This window comes from Triturus cristatus, chromosome 5_1, assembly GCF_964204655.1.
Source record: "Triturus cristatus chromosome 5_1, aTriCri1.1, whole genome shotgun sequence".
Classification (NCBI taxonomy): Eukaryota; Metazoa; Chordata; class Amphibia; order Caudata; family Salamandridae; genus Triturus; species Triturus cristatus.
The window spans coordinates 95,186,633-95,207,745 of record NC_140587.1 but is presented as its reverse complement, the minus strand read 5'-3'; the positions used below and the strand labels follow the sequence as shown (position 1 = coordinate 95,207,745).

Genomic DNA, 21,113 nt, shown 5'->3' with positions numbered 1-21,113 from the left:
ATAAGTACAACGTTGAACGCACTTTATCCACAAACTGCTAAAATAGTTTACAAGATTGTCGACGAAATTTAATTATATATTTTTTATTTTTATTTCTCTGCTTTCCTCCAAAAACGTTTTATTAATGTTTCAACTCATATTTTATTCAAAACAATGCAATTTGATCCCCCAGACAAATTTCTACAAATGAAAGGTGATCCATCTATGCCATGGTTGAGGTGGAATGAAGAATGTATTACCTACATGAAGGTCATAGATGGGGAACGCATGGGGGCCTGAACGGAATAAATATATATTTTTACACTGTTTGGGTTCTGAGGGTCAAGTCTTATTTAGGACTTTACCCCAAATTGTTGCACCCAACGATGGGAGCGGGAATAACATGAATGTATATTTTGAAGATTTGATGAGAATGGAAAAAAGATTTAAACCAGTCATGAGCATTGCCTTGAACAGATTTAAATTTTATGCCAGAACACAAAAAGGAATCTTTCGATGATTTTCTGACTGCTTTAAGGGCGTTGTCTTTATACTGCAATTTTGGCGCAATGTCTGCTGAAATGATAAGAGACCAAATAATAGTACATGTCAAAAATAAAAAAATTCAAGAGAAATTATGGGTCATGGGTGATCCCAGTTTGACTGAAGCCATAACTGAGGCAAACGCTTTAGAACAATCTGAGAAGTGGATGGAAGTAGTAAAACAAAATTCTAATAAAACATCTACGGGAGAAGAAATATGTATGGTTAAACAAAAAAATGAGAATAAGAATGAACACCATCAACAGTTTCATATATCAAATGGAAAATTTAACATATTCAACAATTCGCACTTTCACAAGAGAAATGACAATATTACTAATTTTAATGTATGTTATGGATGTGGTAATAGATCTCACATTGCTTTCTTTCCTGGTTGCCGAGCAATTGGTAAAGAATGTAAAAATTGTGGTAGAATAGGACATTTTAGTAGTGTGTGTAGAGACAACAAACGTCATACTTCTCAGACACGTGGCGCAGTGTCCTATGTAGTTGATAGTGATGATTCCTTCAAAGTCAGTGATGTAGCTGAATGTAACAAAGGTTTTGTTGTTTCTATCATTGACAGTGTACCAGACAATGTGATGAAATCTCCAAAATGTAAATTTCAAATTTTAGGTGTAGATCTTATGCTCATGGTAGATTCTGGTTCACCATGGACAATCATCACGCATCAATACTTTCAAGAGACCTTAAGTCATATTTTTAAGTATGACAATTTGCTCCTTTCTGATATAATGTGCAAACAACAAATGGTACAAAAGGAAGAGATAAGGAAATAACATTGGTCAAGAGCACGCTAATTAACTCTATATCTAGTTTATTAATCTAGACCGATTTTATCAAAATATTTGGACTTTCCTGCATCAAAAAATGACAACGGACCTTGATGGAAGCAACAAAGCAAAAAATACAACATTACAAATATACATAAATTGAACATGTGCAGAACGTCACAAACATAGAAAGACTTATACACACAAAAAAGTTAACCCCTAAACAAACATATAATTTTCTGTTAGTGTCCTCCTAATAATTTCAGGACGAACCACTGGAAGGTAGTCCACAGAGCGCGCTGCGACTCAACAAATTATTGTCGGACTTTCTCAGCACACTCAACAGTGAATAACCACACTGTGCTTATTTTCAAGGACTCCTCCTTCAAAACCGGGTCTACGCAATTGCGTTTCGGCCATACATTTTCCTCGGCCTCCTCAGGACAGGGTTAATACAAAGAATGTACACACACTACAAAAAAGAAGTATATACACGTATAAATATGAATATCAAAATAAATCATCTTGCCTACACATGAACTTAATCACAAGCAAAGTCGTAGCAGTTCTCCATGCCGCCCTGCGGGGAGCCTGTAGTCGGTGACCGTCACCAAGGGGCACAAAGGTGAACCGGGGACTTACACCTGAAAGTGATACCCGAGGAGAATCTGTATATTCATAGCAAAGGGACTATAATTATATGACCACCAGCGTGTCAATATCTAAGACTGGCGGAAAAAGTGTCACAACACAGACCCAGTGCACAGCCCACCGTTGCAGGTGGTGCACCCACCACAAGGAGTGCAAGGACCTCGGGGGAGCCCAATCTCACGTTCTCTCACCCATGGCTAAAATACACCATCAAAAAGCACGCATGCTTAGTGCTACTACTACGTGTCTCTTAGGTGTAAACAAACATATGGCACTCACAGAGATAAGGTGGCCCAATGGACGCTCAAACGTGCGGGTCATCCGGGTCCCCAGATACCCAAAAGAGTGCCGAACCTATCGACAAGGAAACCAGAGGCTAAACACACATGGCGGCGCAATTAATGTAAATGAGGGGAATACACTAGGAGGTACTGAGTCCGAGGGGGCTTACCTTCTTTCAACAGGAAGTCCTCCCTGATCACACTGGATGTCGACGACTTGTTTAATTTTTCCAATAGGATCGCTACCTACAGAGGCAAAAAGCCAAAAACCTTAGAGGACTCGTCGGGGGCAAACAGAACACATAAGTCCAAATCCTGTTCATCTAGCGTGACGGCACTTACTTCGACAGTTATCCGACTAAAAAGTCCGGAACACACAGCCACTCCACTCGACAATCCCTAAGGCGCCGGTCTGCGTGAGGCTGCGAGCTGCACCAGTTCCTATATTCCCGGCGCTGGTCGAGGGGAGTAAACATAGAGAAAGGGTTCCACTAGTAAGTAAAACGTGTCGGCCATCTTAACACGGAGTTGGTCTAAACTCGCGATACCCTCTACCTCTGAAGAGTAAATCAAAGGAGGGAACACAAAGGTCATCTAAACAGGGGGTGCATCTCTGCTGGCGCTACCATCTACCTCTAGATAGAAGTACAACCCAGGTGCAACATAGTCACAGAACTGCCAAGAGAAGAGGTATTCCCATACTGTTCACAGAGTCTATAACTGGGGACAAGACCGTATGTACAATATCTAGGGGTCGACATCCCACAAGGCACCACCACCGCAAACTACTCTCCACGGGCAACACAGGCGACCGCGCAGACAATGCTTGATCAATGCACAATCTATTAATACAAAACAAATAAATAAAAACATGACTAAAATGTGTAACGGGAAATGTAATAGGGCATTCGCACTAGTCTGGACCTTGTAATACAAGGCCCCTAACCCTATACTAGGTACAGTATCGAAAAGACAGAGATACGGGACTACGGTACTTATATCAACGCCCAGATTTCATCGCGGTCGTTTAAGCCTAATCTGGATGTATGATAACGTTCGATCATTCGTGCCTCAAGATGATTAAGCTTATTTTGTAGTGCTGTTTTAGTGAATGCTTTCACTACCACTAACACAGTCCAGTAAAGTTCATCTTCATTGTGGTTCATTTCAATGAAATGTTGTACCATAGGAGCCCCTATGGTTCCACATCGTATACGGGATTTATGTTGTAAAATCCTCATCTTTACGGCCTGAGTCGTCTGTGCGAAGGCCCTATTACATTTCCCGTTACACATTTTAGTCATGTTTTTATTTATTTATTTGTTTTGTATTAATAGATTGTGCATTGATCAAGCATTGTCTGCGCGGTCGCCTGTGTTGCCCGTGGAGAGTAGTTTGCGGTGGTGGTGCCTTGTGGGATGTCGACCCCTAGATATTGTACATACGGTCTTGTCCCCAGTTATAGACTCTGTGAACAGTATGGGACTACCTCTTCTCTTGGCAGTTCTGTGACTATGTTGCACCTGGGTTGTACTTCTATCTAGAGGTAGATGGTAGCGCCAGCAGAGATGCACCCCCTGTTTAGATGACCTTTGTGTTCCCTCCTTTGATTTACTCTTCAGAGGTAGAGGGTATCGCGAGTTTAGACCAACTCCGTGTTAAGATGGCCGACACGTTTTACTTACTAGTGGAACCCTTTCTCTATGTTTACTCCCCTCGACCAGCGCCGGGAATATAGGAACTGGTGCAGCTTGCAGCCTCACGCAGACCGGCGCCTTAGGGATTGTCGAGTGGAGTGGCTGTGTGTTCCGGACTTTTTAGTCGGATAACTGTCGAAGTAAGTGCCGTCACGCTAGTTGAACAGGATTTGGACTTATGTGTTCTGTTTGCCCCCGACGAGTCCTCTAAGGTTTTTGGCTTTTTGCCTCTGTAGGTAGCGATCCTATTGGAAAAATTAAACAAGTCGTCGACATCCAGTGTGATCAGGGAGGACTTCCTGTTGAAGGAAGGTAAGCCCCCTCGGACTCAGTACCTCCTAGTGTATTCCCCTCATTTACATTAATTGCGCCGCCATGTGTGTTTAGCCTCTGGTTTCCTTGTCGATAGGTTCGGCACTCTTTTGGGTATCTGGGGACCCGGATGACCCGCACGTTTGAGCGTCCATTGGGCCACCTTATCTCTGTGAGTGCCATATGTTTGTTTACACCTAAGAGACACGTAGTAGTAGCACTAAGCATGCGTGCTTTTTGATGGTGTATTTTAGCCATGGGTGAGAGAACGTGAGATTGGGTTCCCCCGAGGTCCTTGCACTCCTTGTGGTGGGTGCACCACCTGCAACGGTGGGCTGTGCACTGGGTCTGTGTTGTGACACTTTTTCCGCCAGTCTTAGATATTGACACGCTGGTGGTCATATAATTATAGTCCCTTTGCTATGAATATACAGATTCTCCTCGGGTATCACTTTCAGGTGTAAGTCCCAGGTTCACCTTTGTGCCCCTTGGTGACGGTCACCGACTACAGGCTCCCCGCAGGGCGGCATGGAGAACTGCTACGACTTTGCTTGTGATTAAGTTCATGTGTAGGCAAGATGATTTATTTTGATATTCATATTTATACGTGTATATACTTCTTTTTTGTAGTGTGTGTACATTCTTTGTATTAACCCTGTCCTGAGGAGGCCGAGGAAAATGTATGGCCGAAACGCAATTGCGTAGACCCGGTTTTGAAGGAGGAGTCCTTGAAAATAAGCACAGTGTGGTTATTCACTGTTGAGTGTGCTGAGAAAGTCCGACAATAATTTGTTGAGTCGCAGCGCGCTCTGTGGACTACCTTCCAGTGGTTCGTCCTGAAATTATTAGGAGGACACTAACAGAAAATTATATGTTTGTTTAGGGGTTAACTTTTTTGTGTGTATAAGTCTTTCTATGTTTGTGACGTTCTGCACATGTTCAATTTATGTATATTTGTAATGTTGTATTTTTTGCTTTGTTGCTTCCATCAAGGTCCGTTGTCATTTTTTGATGCAGGAAAGTCCAAATATTTTGATAAAATCGGTCTAGATTAATAAACTAGATATAGAGTTAATTAGCGTGCTCTTGACCAAAGTTATTTCCTTATCTCTTCCTTTTGTACCATTTGTTGTTTGCACTTTATTGTTCCTTACCCAGGTATTAAAAGGGTCAATTGGGTATAACCCTGTTGTTTGCCAGACACCTTTCTGATATAATAGCAGAAAGATGATGTAATGAAGATGGAGGAAAGACAGAGGAAGAGAGATAGAAAATGATAAAGAAGAATGTAACACGTGTTCATGTTGCACTTTTGGCCCTTTCCTGTTGCTGGCACTAGACCTACCCATGCAAGTGAGGTAGCATCTTTATTGAGAGACGTGTGGGAAATGCTAGGTGGTAGGAAGGTTGGGCTCCACATTTCATCACAGTAATGTAAGGAAAATGTGTTTTTTAGTCATGTTTTGAGGTTTGCAAAAGCTTATGAGTAAGGAAACCTGATGAGAGTCGTGCACGTTCCTCACACACTGGAATCCCCTAGGTATCTAGTTTTCACAAATATACAGGTTTACTAGGTTTTCCTCGGTGCAGAATGTGCCTGGGTCCAAAATCCATAGCTACCGACATTGCAAAAAAAGGGCCAATTTCAAGTGGAAAAATGAGGTCTCCATGTTGCGTTTTGGGCCTTTTCCTGCCGCAGTCACTTAGCCAACCCACACAAGTGAGGTACGATTTTTATGGCGAGGCTTAGTGGAATGCTGGGTAGTAGGACATTTGTGGCTCACCACAGAGTCCTGAAAGTTTCCTCATTTATATTTGAAGAAAATATGTGTTTTTAGTAAAAGATTGAAGTTTTAAAGGGCTTGTGGGTAAGGAAACCACAGGAGAGCCATGCAAGTCACTCCAACCAGAATTCCACTAGGTGAATATATATATATTTTTTTTTAATGTGCAGGTTTGGTGTTTTCCTAGGTGCCGGCTGAGCTTAAGCCAAAAATCCACATCTACTGACATTGCAAACAAGCACTGGCAAAGCCAATAGGCGACAGCAACCCAAGAGCTATTGGCATTGTCAATCTCTTTCAGCCATGTTGAATAACAGCAAACGCTATGGCCCAACCTGCACTGTATTCTGAACTGACATAGTTGAAAGCACTTTCATGTGTGATAATGCTGAAAAAGGTTTTGGTGAAATAAAATATTTGGGCAAGAGCGAACAAAGAGCAGCTCTTAAAGTAACTGAAACAAAGTGCCTGAGCAGCAACGGCCTGAGCCCAGCTCCCACAGCTGGTCCGTAGTCTGGCTAATTCCCGGCCCCGAGATCAGCCCCCAACAGCAGACCTGTTTTTCTGTCTGAGCTGTAGTATGCTCCATTGCGACTCATCTGGCAGAAGCTGGTAATTATGTTTAAGTAAGAGGGGCATGGTGGGGAAACTGGGAGAGTGAGAATGAAACAAAAGTTAAATCAAAAACAGAGGACATGTGGGTGTCACCTGGCTTGATAACAGCATGCCTCGTGAAGCGTCATTTAAAAAACATTGCTACATTTTGGAACGTTGGTTTCTTTTTCATTTTTTTAAGAAATGAAATATCCTAAGAAAGTTACAAAATGGAACAGAAATGCTGCAAGGGCGGGTGAGGAGGTGAATAATAAAACCAACCAGTGAAGGAATAGAAGCACCAAGGTTGGGGCCGGCGGGAGGAAACAGACCGAGTGAAAACCCGAGCACTCATGAGGAGTGCTCAAAGACAAAGAAAAATGTTGTTCCTAAAATGAGAGCTGGAGATGGACACGTTGGTCCATGGTTTTGGGGAGGGCCAAACACAGGAAGAGGCATGACGCATTCATGCTATGGACAAACCTGATAGAAGGATACAAGAGCGACGATGGAGCAAACAAATGGTAAGCCTACGGGCAGGCTGAAGCCCACTGAATTGTAAACAACATGTCTCTTCGAGACAGCGAATGCGCTGTCTAGCCAAGACCTAAGAAGAGTCAGTTCTTAGTGGAAAAATGTGATATGCCCATGTTGCATTTTGGGATGTTACCTGTTGTAGATGCAAGGAACACCCCTCAAGTGAGGTACCATTTAATCAGGTGGCTAAAGGCTAGGTGGAAGGAGCGTTGTAGCTCCCTGCAGATTCCAGAACTTTACATCACAAAAATGTGAGGAGAATGTGTGTTTTTAGTCAAAGTTGTGGTTTGCACAGGATTCTGGGTAAGAAAAGCTGGTGAGAGCCATGCAAGTCACCCCACCCTGGAAATCCCATAGTTGTCATGTTTTAATTAATATACAGGTTTGCTAGGTTTCCCTAGGTGCTAGCTGTCCCAGGACCTAAAATCAACAGCTACTAACATTTCAAAAAAAGGGCATGTTTTCAGTGGACAATTGTGATAAGTCCATGTTGCGTTTTGGCCCTTTTCTCTCACAGGCACTAGACCTACCGACATAAGTGAGGTACCATTTTTATCAGAAGACTTGGAGGAATGCTGGGTGGTAGGAATTTTGTGGATCTCCACAGATTCCAGACGTTTTGCTCACAGCAATGTGAGGAAAATATGTCATTTTAGCCAAAGTTTGAAGTTTTCATATCCTGATGAGTGAGGAAACCTAGTAAAACCCAAGCAAGGCATCCCACCCTGGAGTCCCCTACAGGGTCGGATTGGGATCACAATTTGGCCTGGGCACCTCCAAAAAAGTGGCCCACATTCCCAGATCACGCCCATTCACGAAACAGCATTTGGCTAGTCTCATGGGGCTCATTTTTACAAAAAAGTTTGATAACTTGTGTATTTTAAGGCTCATTGGGCCAGAAACATTGGTGAAAACTAGAAGCACTACAGTTTGGCTGGACGAGCGAAGTGAAATAAAGGGACCCAAAGGCCACAACTCCTGAGACGTTGATATGGCTATGTTTGCCACCTGACTGTTTTTTTAACCAGCCTTACCAGTATGTTAATGCCCTTGCCAGTACAAAAATGAAGAAAATCACCTAAAGCTGGTATTTTCTCCCTTGATCGATATGTACTTCAAAGTTTAAACAGTAAACGTAGTTTGAAATCATTTTAAAATGTGGTCTAACGCTTTTTTAATGATAGTTAAAACTAAACAAAGGAAGAAAAACCATGCTAAGAAGGAATACAGACTTTTTCATTACTGAATGAAGAATCCTCTCTCATTATTAAGTTCCAGCCTTTGCAGATGCTTAAATCATGAGCAAACAGAAGATTACACTTTTTTATTGTAGTTAGATATAGCATAAACTAGGCCAAAGGGCAGCAATTATATGCGCGCCAGTTTCATTACAGAAGATCAACTTCATTTTTATTTTAGGCCTTGGGGAATGACGTCATTTTCCCAGAATCACAGGATGCGGAGGTGAGGCTGGGACTCGAATCTATTTCCATAGTTCCACATTCGGAAGCTCTGACTCTAACATTACATTATCTCAATTTATGTTTCTGGTTTATGCAAACATACACCCCCACTCCTCTCCCACCCACTAAGGCCTGCAAGACACTGGGGCTGAGGTGCCCATAACAGGCTCTCAGCAAGGCTGCTCACTTACTCTCCGCAGCCAACTGTAGCCTCAGGGTGATTGCCGGCGAGGAGTGAAGAAAAGCACAGAGCTGCTGCTGCTCCCGGGGAGCCGAGGTGATAATGGCCGACAGCAGGGGAGTGGGACATTGCGTCTGGGCGTCTGGGCCGGCTCCACGGGAGGCTAAGATAAAGTCTGAAAGGGACAGAAGAACCTAAAGGCACTGCTGAAAGCTACCCCCGCAGAGCTTCCCTGCCCATGATGCTGGCCCCCATTGCAGTGGCCTGGTGTGGAAAACAATAAGGCTCTGTGGGCTGATTGACAAAACTGGCCCACTAGTGACCCTTAGGCACCGACCAATACCGGACTGCCCGCCTTCCCAAACCAATGCTGGTCCCCTAGGTGTTAGTTTTCAAAGATACAGGTTTCCTAGGTTTTCCTAGGTGCTGGCTGAGGTGCGGCCCAAATCCACAGCTACCGACATTGCAAAAAAAGGTTTGTTTTCAGTAGAAAAATATGATGTGTCTGCATTGCGTTTTGGGCCATTTCCTGTCACCGGCATAGGTGAGATACCATTTTTATTGAGAGACTTGGGGTAATTCTAGGTGGTAGGATGTGTGTGGCTCTGACAAATTCCAGAACTTTTCATCACAGAAATATGAGGAAAATGTGTTTATTAGCCAAAGTTTGAGGTTGGTAAGAAAAGCTAGTGAGAGCCACACACGTCACATCATCCTGGATGTCCCTAGGTGTCTAGTTTTCAAAAATATTCAGGTTTGCTAGATTTCTCAAGGTGCTGGCTGAGCTAGTCCCCAAAATTCACAGCTACAGACATTGCCAGAAATGGGTCAGGTTTCAGTTGAAAAAATGAGATGTGTCCATGCTGCGTTTTGGTTCATTTCCTGTCAAGCGCCCTGGGCCTACCCACACAAGTTAGGTACTGGTTTTATCAGAAGACGTGTGGCAACATAGAATAGTAGAACATTTGTTATTACCAACTGGATGTCACTGTATTTGTGCCTCCCAAATGTAAGCCAGAGGTGTAAGAGAAAAGACATTTTGAAAAAAACTCATATGCTGGTATGGGTACCCACAAATTATGGGATGTACAAGTAGCCACTGCTGCTAAATTCCACATCTAGTGCCCATTTCAGAAATACATAAGTTTCCTTGATACCCATTTTTCAGTCTACATATTTCACCATATGAATTGGTCTCTACCCGGTACACAATGAAGAAACACTGAACAGCGCAGATCAGTTATTGGCTCTGGGTACCTCGGGTTCTTAGACAACCTACAAATCCTATGTAACCCCACATCTTGAAGGGTCTAGTGTACATAATGGTATATTGCTTTAGTGAATTGGCTTTTGTGAAAAAAAGTTACAGATAAAAACGTAGTCACAAATGGCTGCTTTGTCCTTTCTCATTTTTGATATTTCTTTGTTTGAAAAGTTAGTTTTTTTAGGAAATCCTTGCGGGATCTACACATATGACCCTTCATAATGTTGTCTACTTTTCAGAAATCTGTACCTTTCTTGGATCACCCATGGGTTTCATACACGTTTCCACCACAAACTGGAAGTAGGTTGAAAGCACACAAAATAGGAAAAATGGTCTACCTTTTAGAAAAATACCAAAACTGTGGTAAAAAAAATGTTTTTTGATTTAGCTCTGCATGTTCCTTAAAAATAGGGAGATTGCGAGTTTATAACAGCACAAATGGTGTTCATTCCACTTTTAGAAAACAAAACTGTAACTTTTTTTCCAGAGTGCTTTTTTCCTATTTTTCCCCCAAAACTCAAAATTTAGATATATTTTTACTATTTTTTGTCCACTAGAGGGGAATCCACAAACCCTGGGTATCTTTAGAATCCCCATGATGTTGAGAAAATAGGGCACAAATTTGTCTGGATACCATATGTGGAAAAAAGTTATGGAGACCTAAGCATGAACTGCTCCAAATAGCCAAAATGGGCTCAGGAGTGGGGTGAAAAAAGCCTCAGCAGTTAAGGGGTTAAAGAAGGATCACGCCTGCTGATTTGGATATGTTTGTCTTGTAGTGCAGGATAAGTCTCGCATTTTAACTAGTGTGCTTTTGTTTGAGGTGATTAATGTTTAAAATGAGCTGAGATTTTCGTTTAATAGCGTCTTCAAGTGGGCTTACAGCTCAACCTATTGCCAAAGAGTTTAGGGGGGCAAAGAAGTCAATAAAGCCTGGCCGGGCCATCACAGGCCCCCTGTGACTACGGCCCTGAAAAGACACAGATACCCAGTGACGTAACACAAGCCCCCGCAGTCACGGCGTGCGGGGTGGCCCTGAGCTGCAGGGGCCCCCTCAGCACAGTACTCTGGCCCGAGAGATAATGATTGAATCCTGAGAGGGTGGCCCTCCATGCACCTTGCGGGGGTAGGGGGGGGGGCTCAAGTTTCGTTACGCCACTGCAGATACCAGAGACAGAGGTACTGGGTAAGTCCGACAGGTGCATCATCCCTGAAGGGGGCCGCTCACCTCTCATTCCTTGTCTGCACTGCAGCCACTCCTCCGTTCGGAAACATCTAGAAAAGAAAGAATAAAATTGTTTCTGAGAAAGTGAGAAAGTGCGTCATTGAGGGTGAGATGAGAGCAGAGTGTGTGTGGCCAAGAGCATAACTGACAAGCTTTCAAATAATCCTTCCGTGCGACTTTCCATTGCTAAATGCGTGACGCTTCAAGTGACTCATTAGCATGAGTAAGTCGCGCTATGAAGTCTATGAAACATGAATATTGTAGGTAAGGTAGGTAAACAAACTTTATTCGATTTAAAATAAATCATAAAAGCACGTGATACATGGTAACATCATACAACATATTTAAAATACCTTCGAAGAGAAAACAGTCACTTGTTATGTTGGTGCGTATAATAAAATGCGGACGGGGCGCTGCAAATGTATGATAAAGTGCTTGTGCTATGCAAAAAGTGAAGCATTGTAATGTGCTTGGAGCGTGCTACCTTGGTCATGTGAGCTAGAGAACCACTCGATCCCGGGATAAAGTTCAGTCTTAAAGCCTGTGCATCCAGTGGGTTCCAGTAATAGGGAGGAGAACCTGTTACACAATTAGGCCCAAGTGGACCAAAATGTAATGGTAACTGGCAAATATTTTCCCAACAGCTTCCGTACTCTGACGGACAATGAAATATACTTATAAACAGTACAGCAGATCATGTCTGTTTGTAGTAACTGTAAGTATAACAGAGAAGGTCTGCATTGCTATATCTTCAGAGACCTCAGCAAGGAAACGAGCAATGTCTTCCTAATGTTATGTTATGTCAACTGCGATTTATAAAGCGCCTAATACCGACAGGTCTCTAAGCGCTGAGAGAGAGCAGCCCTAGCCCCGCCCCAAGTAAGTGAATGTTGGCCCTGGGTCAGCAACTGCTTTACGTCCAGGCTTTTAAGGAGAGGGAGGTCTTCCGTTTTTCCCTTTTCTATAGCCCACAAAAAACAGAAAATGTGCAGCTGTGATTGCGCAATATTGTATATTAGAAAGAGCTTGAAACCGCAACAACACCTCTGACATGGAAGGTTACTACATTATTTCCACCTTTCTAACACAATTTTGTACTGTGAACAATTATGCTACTGTGATATTAAACGATAAACAAATCCAGCGGGGATACTGATTAGAGAACCCAAAGCCTCTCACAAAAAGGACTTTCATAGCACCAGAGGACCTTACCGAGGAGGCTAGCCTCTAACGCATCGCACCCTGATGTCTTCATTAAGGGGGCAGAGAGGAGGCCACATTTCTCACATTCTTGGAGGAAGCTTTGAAGACTTTGTGAGACAAACATCTGCCTTGAATACACTCAGGGGACCAAGTGAGTGCTAAGTCTCTATTCAGATTTAAACAATACAACTGAGGCATTATGCACACATAAATGAAATATCCTATTATTCATTCTACTATACAGGATGTCTCCGTACACTGTCCTGAGGAAGACCCCGTTATATGACAAAGTATCAGGCCGAAACATTCCGGTCAAAACGTTGACACGGAGCACCTTGTTTTCATGAAGTTTTGTCTTTTGAATAGTGAATTGAACTACTGCCCAACAAATTATTATTATTATTATTGTAAGATTTGTAATGCGCATGGCTGTCCCAGCAACGGGGCGTCCCAGCGCAACCAAAGACTTGAGACGGTAAAGGCTGGAGGGGAATTACGCCGGGAAGAGCCAGGTCCTTATGGCTTTGCAAAAGGCAAGATGATTCTGTATCCCACTGATGGAGGCTGGGAGCGAGTTCCAGAGTCTGGCCGCGAGAGTTCTAAAGGAGCGGCCTCCAGCTCTGGCTCTTAAGACTCGGGGAATACAAGCCAGCCCTTGGTCAGCTGAGCGTAGAGTGCGCCGAGGAACATAGAAGGCTAGCAGATTCGCCAACCCCGGTGGTGCTTGTTGAGTCAGAATTCTATGAGCCACACATAGCGTTTTAAACTGGATTCTTTTTTCCACTGGCAGCCAGTGTAGTTTAGGTAGAGATTTAGACACTGAGCAGAATTTCGGGAGCGCCAGAAGAATGCGGGCTGCTGCATTCTGTATTCTCTGAAGACGCCGAATACTGGACTTATTGGCGCCTAAGTAAAGAGAGTTGCGATAGTCTAGTCTAGATAAAATCGTGGTCTGACGGATTTTCGAATTAAGGAAACCAAGTAGAGGTTTTATTCCTCGCAGGAGCCCAAAACAGGTCCCAGCTACTGACTTAGATTGAATATCAAAGGAGAGACCACTATCAAGCCAAACACATAGACACTTAACTGCCTCTTTAGGTAGGGGTGCTGGTTTTAGTCGATATGGCCAAAATTGCTCCGACCACATATCACGGTCTCTCCCGAACAGCAGAATTTCTGACTTACTGGCATTCAGCTGCAGGTAGTTTGAAGCCATCCAGTCCGCGATCACCAACAAATCCTCCTTAAATTTCACAAGGTTGTGGTTATATTTCTTAGAAAAGGCAATAACCAATTGGGTGTCGTCAGCGTACGACACCAACGACAACCCTCTACTTTTAGCCACAGCCGCTAGAGGTTGAACATAAATGTTCAAAAGTAAGGGGCTCAATATTGAGCCTTGTGGCACCCGCTGTTGCAGGGCATACTCCAGAGAGTGGAAAGGTGGCACCATGATCTGGAAAGATCTACCCTCCAAAAAGGAACGAAGCCAGGCCAGGGCCGACCCCCTAATTCCTATCTCCTGAAGATGATTTAAAAGTAGCACGTGGGAGACAGTGTCGAAGGTGGCACTTAAATCCAAAAGAAAGTAAGGCCGCAGAATTTCCGACATCGAGGCTACCACGGATTTCTTCCGTCACTGCCAATAAAGCTGATTCGGTGCTGTGGTGAGATCTGAAACCGTTTTGCGAGGGATCTAAAATTTCATTTCTCTTGATAAACTCTGTAAGAATGGTATTTACTTGAGTTTCTACCGTCTTTGCCATAAATAGCAGCTGAGATGTAGGACGGTAATTACCCAGCTCAGATGGATCCAGAGATGGTTTCTTCAGGAGAGGTATAACTTTAGTGTGCTTCCACACAGATGGTACGGACGCTGTGGTTAGAGATAGATTGACAAAATCCCTACTCACTTGCGTAATAAGGGCATGAAACTGACGAAGGTGAGCAGGTGACAAAGGGTCAGCCGGAGAGCCTGATTTAATTTTCAAATAGAGGGACTCAAATTCAGTGAGAGACAACAGGGGAAAAGACGACAATAAACTAACCCCGGTGGATCCAATGTTCCCATGCCTTTCCACAAGGTCAGTGGTGCCAGTGGCCGGTAGGAGGCTCTTATAAATCTTCTCCACCTTATTCAAAAAGTAACTGGCCAAGTCGGCACATTGAAAATTTGAGGTAATAGGTGAGTCAACCTTCAACCCAGAGCTCTTCATGACCTTGAGCAGGGTGAAGATTGTTTAAGAGGGGTTATTACTCGCCGAGATTTTTTCGGCTATAAACTCTGCTCTGGCTCTCCGGGCCAGTTTATGATAGAGCTTGATAGACACTAGTTATTTATTTTTCGCTTCAGCATCATGTGTGTGCCTCCAGGCGCGCTTCAGTTGTTTGCAGTGTTTTTTAGCTTTAATCAGCGCGTCATTAAACCAGGGATTAGACTGCCCTCTTTTTTTTTACACTCAATTTAGCAGGGATACAACTGTGCAAAACTAGCGTCAGCCAATCCTGAAAGCGCGTATTTGCATCATCAAAATCAGGTGGAAGCTGAGGCTTGTGGTTTAAATGATTGATGTCTAACTTGTGCCAAGGACGTTTTAAGACTGGGACGGGGCAGTTCAAAACAGGCTTTCCTTGCCACCGCAGGGAGAAAGAGATGAGAAAATGATCTGTCCAGATCAAAGGGATCAGCAACAAAACCTTTAGGGAACCTAAGTTGGAAAATATAGGGTCCAACAGGTGACCTGCTACATGTGTGCTCCTAGGGACACATTGAGCCAACTGACAGGCCTCTAAATCTGCCAGAAAACTGGCAATCTCCGATTTGTCAACGTTTTCAAGATGTAAATTGAGGTCACCTAAAATAGTAAAATTCGCCGCTTTACTAGCGAAGAGGGTAACTTTATTCAACAATTCTTCCCTGAACACTTCAGATGGCCCTGGGGGCCTATAAATAAGAAGACCAGTGACAGTGAGATTGTATTTTAACGTTATTTTAAAAAAGGCGCTTTCACAGTCAAAGATGTCCTACTTAATGAAACTGCAGTGGTACGACTCCTTAAAAATTACTGCAATGCCACCCCCTCTATTTCCTGATCTGTTAACTTGATTCATAATAAAACCTTGGGGAGAGCCAGCCAGGATTCCGCAATGGAGTCTTGCGTGAGCCAGGTCTCCGTTAAGAATACTACATCTGGAGACTCATCAATTAGTAAGTCGAAAACGTCAGCGTGGTGCTTCACCAGCGACAGACAATTAAGGCTTAGGAACTTAAACTCAGTGAAGTCAGGAGGGAGTGGGCCTGACTCCTCTATTTGGAATTGAAAAGAGCATTGCTTGCACCTAAAGGAACCAGCCAGGGGAACCCAAGCCAAAGTAGGGCATTTTGTGTCGAACGACAAAAGCTCAGTGCGAGAATACCGGAGAGGGGCATCTGTAGATTGGGCAGAGGGTCTGTCGTCTGGCGGCGACCCGGCGCGGACGGGCACAGATGGGCTTGCCTTCGGCGCGCCTATGGCGCGCCCGCTGCTCGCATCCACGGTCACGTAAGCGCCTCCATATGTAGTGTCAGGGGTTTGAAAACTAGCCCGCTGACCTACGCTTCCTCCAAAATGGTGGTCCCGCTCCAGTGATCGTGGAGCGTACCGCAGACTTTACCCCCCACACAGCAGCCTTCAGACAACACAATGTAGCAGCAATAAGTAAGTCCGGTTTTATAAACAGATTTAAAACAAATATACTGCTTGTAAAGAGAAACTATTTTTATGGTTTTTGCATGCTTCAAATATATTTGCATCAATTAATGTGTTTAGGTGAGGGCTGTTTTGAAGCAGACTTCTTGTAAATATTCAAGTAATGGTTTGAGTAACTCTGACAGAACCATACTTTGGGCTATGTACTGGCCTTTCTCACTGAGGACAGACAAACTTTAAATCTTTTTTTATTATGCATCTATTAATCTCGTTTACGAACTTTTAGCGTACCGAATGATTTTACAGAACTGAGCTTAATTTAATATGTATACTGTAAACAGTTTTAATTAACCATACACAATAAATGTTACTTGCTCACACTGAGGTCAGTCACTGCGCCCCAAGGGCTTAATCAACTCATTTGGTTTCTATTTACCCTGCTCCTCATTGCTCGGGCCAGCACCCCCAAAAACACACCCTCCTGGAACCCACCTCCCTCCTGAGGCCTCTTCTCACAAATGGTCACTGAATGCAACTGCATGTCATGCTGCGCTCCTCACTGCTTGCCACCACTCCTCTGCAGGGCTGCCCCGGACCCACGAAGGGGGCCCTCCTAAGAGGGCGCCCCCCCTAGTACCACAGGATGGCACACAAGTCAACCTCCCAGTGTTGGGGACTCTCGGGGGTTCCCCATGTACGTGTCACTTCTGGGCAAGAGGGGGTGGGGGAGAGGTACTTATACCTCTCCCGCCCACTGTTTGCCCTCTTTCCTATGCTGCCCTGACGCCGTTGGCGAAAGCGGCCGGGAGCAGCCCGCGACGGTACCTGTTTTCCTGTCTACCATTATTGTTAGGTGCCAAGACTGTACCTGTTTTCTGTCTACCACATGGTTAGGTGCCAAGTGCAGTGATGGTATCAGAAGTATGTGCACATGCACTTTTCAAGCCCCGCATTCTGGGGTACGCTCTCAGGCACGGGGTACTGCAGGCAGGCACGTGTCGGATCTACCAGGCCATGGATTTCTGGTCGGGTAAGGGGGTGGGGTTACAGATGTCCCGTTCTCCGTAACTTTATGGGCGGTGAGTATATCAGGGCTGAGGTGACAGGGTACGGGGAATGGGGAGAGTACAAAACCACCCACACTCAGTGCTGTAGTCGGAAGCCCTGCCCCCGAGCGGGCTGCCTCCCTTTATTCGCTCCCCGCAGGCCACGCCTGGCCTGCGGATGTAGGGGTGTGTGTTCGATGTCGCTACAACAACTAGACCGCAGTCATTACATCCCTACCAAACTCCGGGGTCTTTTCCTTCTTCCTTTCCCCCTCCCAACAATACTCTGAAACATGTATAATAGTCACCTTACACATTTTGTTTTGGTTTTGATACTTGCGCTTTCCCCTGATGTCGGTGGTTGGGTCTCAGCCGGCATGCAAAGTCTCTCAGTCTTTGGCTGGGCTGGGGATTTGGCCTCAATCCATACCTCCCCGAGCGGGATCCCTCGCTCGGCATCATAGCCCGAGGGCTATCAGTGGCTGCCACGGGCATGGGAACTGCCACAGTCCCCCCTGGTGTGGCTGGCGTACGTTCCACGGTGGCCTCCTCTTCCTCTTCCAGCACAGCGTTCTCTAGGGGCAGCCCTCCCTCGGTGCCCCCTCCGCCGTCCACCGGTGACATTGCTCTGAACCAGGAAGCGTTTCTTGTCACTGTCTCCCCTCCCTTTCTGGCGGTGACCATGGTCCCTTTTACGGCCTCGACAGTCCAGAGGCCGGGTTCGAAACGGGTTTGAAATTTTCCCCCGGGCCGCCTATTTTTAATGATCACCTGCGTTCCCAGCGAGGGTATCTTGGATGCGGCCCTCCGGCGGTGACTGGCTCGTCTATTGCTTTGTTCGCGTCTCTCCTGGGTCCCTTCCTGGTCGACGGGCGCCGGTGTCCACTCCCGGCTACTGGGGAGGAGGTCCCTCCTGGTCCCTTGGAACATGAGGCTCCACGGGCTCCTTTGGGTGGTACAATGTGGCGTGCTCCTATATTCCCTCAGGAATTCATGAAGTCGTTGCTCTGGGTCAGCCTGTTCCACCATGGCTATGCGGAATGTCTTGTTTAGGGTGCGCATAAAGCGTTCCACCTCCCCGTTGGCTTGAGGCCATTGGGGTGTGATGCGCCTGTGCCGGATCCCTCTTTGGCTGAGATAGGTGGCAAATTCCGCGCCCTGAAACGGTGGCCCATTGTCACTGCGGAGTTCTTTGGGGTAACCAAATATGGAGAATATCTTCTCAAGGGCGGGCCCCACCTGTCCAAAAGCCGTGGACCTCACCTTCTCTGCCACGGGGTATTTGGAGTATGCATCTACCACCACTAGAGTATGCCCCTCGCCGGGGAAGCTCCCAAAGTCCACGCTAACCTTTCCCAAGGTTATAGGCTGGCGTCCTCCGTGATGATGGGTTGGGGTCGGTCCGGCTTGCCCGTGAGTTGGCAGGCCAGGCAGCTCCGGACATGTTCCTCGACCATCTGCTCCAGCCCCGGGAACCACATTTTCTCTCGGATTCTGGCCTTCATTTTGGTGGTCCCTTGATGTCCCCCGTGGGCAAGTTGGATCGCCCGCTGTCTCAGGGTCGACGGGATGACTAGCCGTGGGCCACGTAGCAGTATGCCATCTTCTGTAGCACTTAGTTCGTGCCGGATGCGCCACATTTGGGTGAGTGATTCTCTGTCTTCCTGCGCCCATGCGTTCGCTTGGTGTAGGTATCCCGTCCATGACCCTTCTTGGACTGCTTTCAAGGTCTGCATGTACACTGAATCCAGCTCAGCCCCCTCTTTGATGTCATCCAGTGTCATGTTCTGGGGGCATGCAGTGAGGGCAACCCACTGAGCAAATTCATCACATGCTTCATCTGTCACCGTCTGATCCGGGACCGGTGGGTGACGGGATAGAAAATCCGCTGGGTTTTTGGCCCCCGGGCGATACACTACTTCCATCTCGTACGGCTGCAGTTGGACCGCCCATCTCTCTATCCGCGGGGGCGGATGGGGTGAGGTTCCTTTGAATAGGGGCACTAGTGGCTGGTGGTCGGTGACCATTACAAACGGATGCCCTCGTAGGTATAGATGGAAGTGGTTGCAAGCCCACTTTATGGCGAGCGCCTCACGTTCAATTTGGGCGTACCTTGCCTCGGTTGGGGTGAGGGCTTTGCTGGCAAAGCTTAGTGCCGTCCACTGGCCCGGCCCTTGTTCTTGGGTAAGTACCGCACCCAGCCCTACGGGGCTCGCGTCAACCAGTACTTCTGTCCGCTTCTTGGGGTCGAAGTAGGCCAGCGTGGCCTTTTCCAGTAGTGCCGTCTTAATCCCCTGGAAAGCTTCCTCCTCTTTCGGTCCCCACCTCCACGGGGTGTCTGTTCTCGTCAAGGCGCGAAGCGGTTCGCTCCACGTTGCCAACCCCGGGATGAACCGGCCGCAATAAGTGGCCATGCCAAGAAAACTCCTGACTTCCGTGGGTGACGTCGGGGCTGGGGCGTCCTTGATAGCTTTGGATTTTCGAGGATCCACCTGAATCCCTTCCTGACTAAACACGTAGCCGAAGAATTCGATCTTTGGCTGAAAGAACTGGCACTTGTCTTTGTGTAATGTCGCACCATGAGCACTCAGTCTCCCCAGGGTATCTCGCAGGTGTTTGTGATGTTCGGCCGCCGTTGCCGAGTGAATGAGGATGTCATCGCTGACATTGATGACTCCCGGCAATCCAGACAGCAGCTCCCGGATGGTATTTTGAAACACCTCGGCCGCCGAGGAGATCCCAAAGTTAAGTCTTTTGTACCGCCGGAGCCCTATGTGGGTGCTGAATGTGGTTATGAACCTGCTGTCCTCAGCCAGGGGCAGCTGGTGGTAGCCGGCGATCAGGTCAATCTTCGAAAACCACCGTGATCCGTTTACATCAGCAATGATATCGTCCATTGTTGGGGTCAGGTGGCGTTCCCTCTTGATGGCACGATTTGGCAGTCTCATGTCTATGCACAGCCTAATGGCTCCGGGTTGGCGCGGTTTCTCTACAATCACCATGGGTGACACCCACGGGGTGGTCCCCGAGACTTTTTCGATAACTCCCAGGTTTTCCAGGTTCTCCAGTTCTTTTTCCACCACTGGCCTCAAGTGAAACGGGATTCTGAGATGCCTCAACGCAGTCGGCTTGATCGTCTTGTCGATGTGCAATCGTATCGGGTCACACTTGATGCATCCCAGGCCCTTGAAGAGTTCTGGAAATTGAGCCAGTAGTTCATCCACCTGGTGTGTTCGGACCCGGTGTGCGAAGGCTATCAGCTTCAGATCCTCTGCCGTGTGGCTACTCAGCAGTGTCTCTGCCTCCCTGTCGATGATGTGGACTGTTGCTGTTACTTCGACTTCATCAGCTTTGATGGGTACAATCATCTTCCCTTTCAGTGGGAGAGGGGTATGGGCCCCATACGCAAAGATCCTTGTCCTGGACGGTATTATCTGTGGCCTGGGTCGTAGTTGATTGAATTGCTGCAGTCCCATCACATTCACTGTGGCCCCGGTGTCGATTATGGCCGTTATCTCATTCCCTCCCAACTGAACAGTGCACGTCGGTTGTGGCCTCCTCCTACGCTTCAGCTCCTGTGCGAAAGATATAATGTGCACCTCTTCGTCCTCGGAGTCGGAGTAGTCGTCCACAGTTGGCAGGTATCTTTCTTGGGCAACCCTGGCTCCTTCCGGGGGCATCGGGTCATCTAGAGATAGTTGTCGCACCGTTTTCGGCAATGATTTGGGTTTCCACTGTCCTTTGGTGTGGTTTCGCCGTCGACAGACAGATGCGAAGTGGTTCGGGACCCCACAATTCGTGCATGTTTTCCCCTGCGCAGGGCATTCTTTGGCTGCATGTGGTTCATATCCGCAGTATCCGCATTTTGCT

At 46.2% G+C, this 21,113-nt stretch overlaps 1 protein-coding gene across 3 annotated transcripts in view; it reads right to left on the bottom strand.

The window, feature by feature from the left end:
* LOC146830297 (uncharacterized) overlaps positions 1 to 21,113 on the bottom strand; it is a 123,057-nt gene that overhangs the window by 73,625 nt on the left and 28,319 nt on the right. For all 3 annotated transcript variants that reach the window (XM_085604502.1, XM_085604503.1, XM_085604504.1), the window contains exon 2: positions 11,309 to 11,355. In XM_085604502.1, coding sequence (XP_085460628.1) covers positions 11,309 to 11,355 — 47 coding nt within the window. The remainder of the gene's footprint in view (positions 1 to 11,308; positions 11,356 to 21,113) is intronic.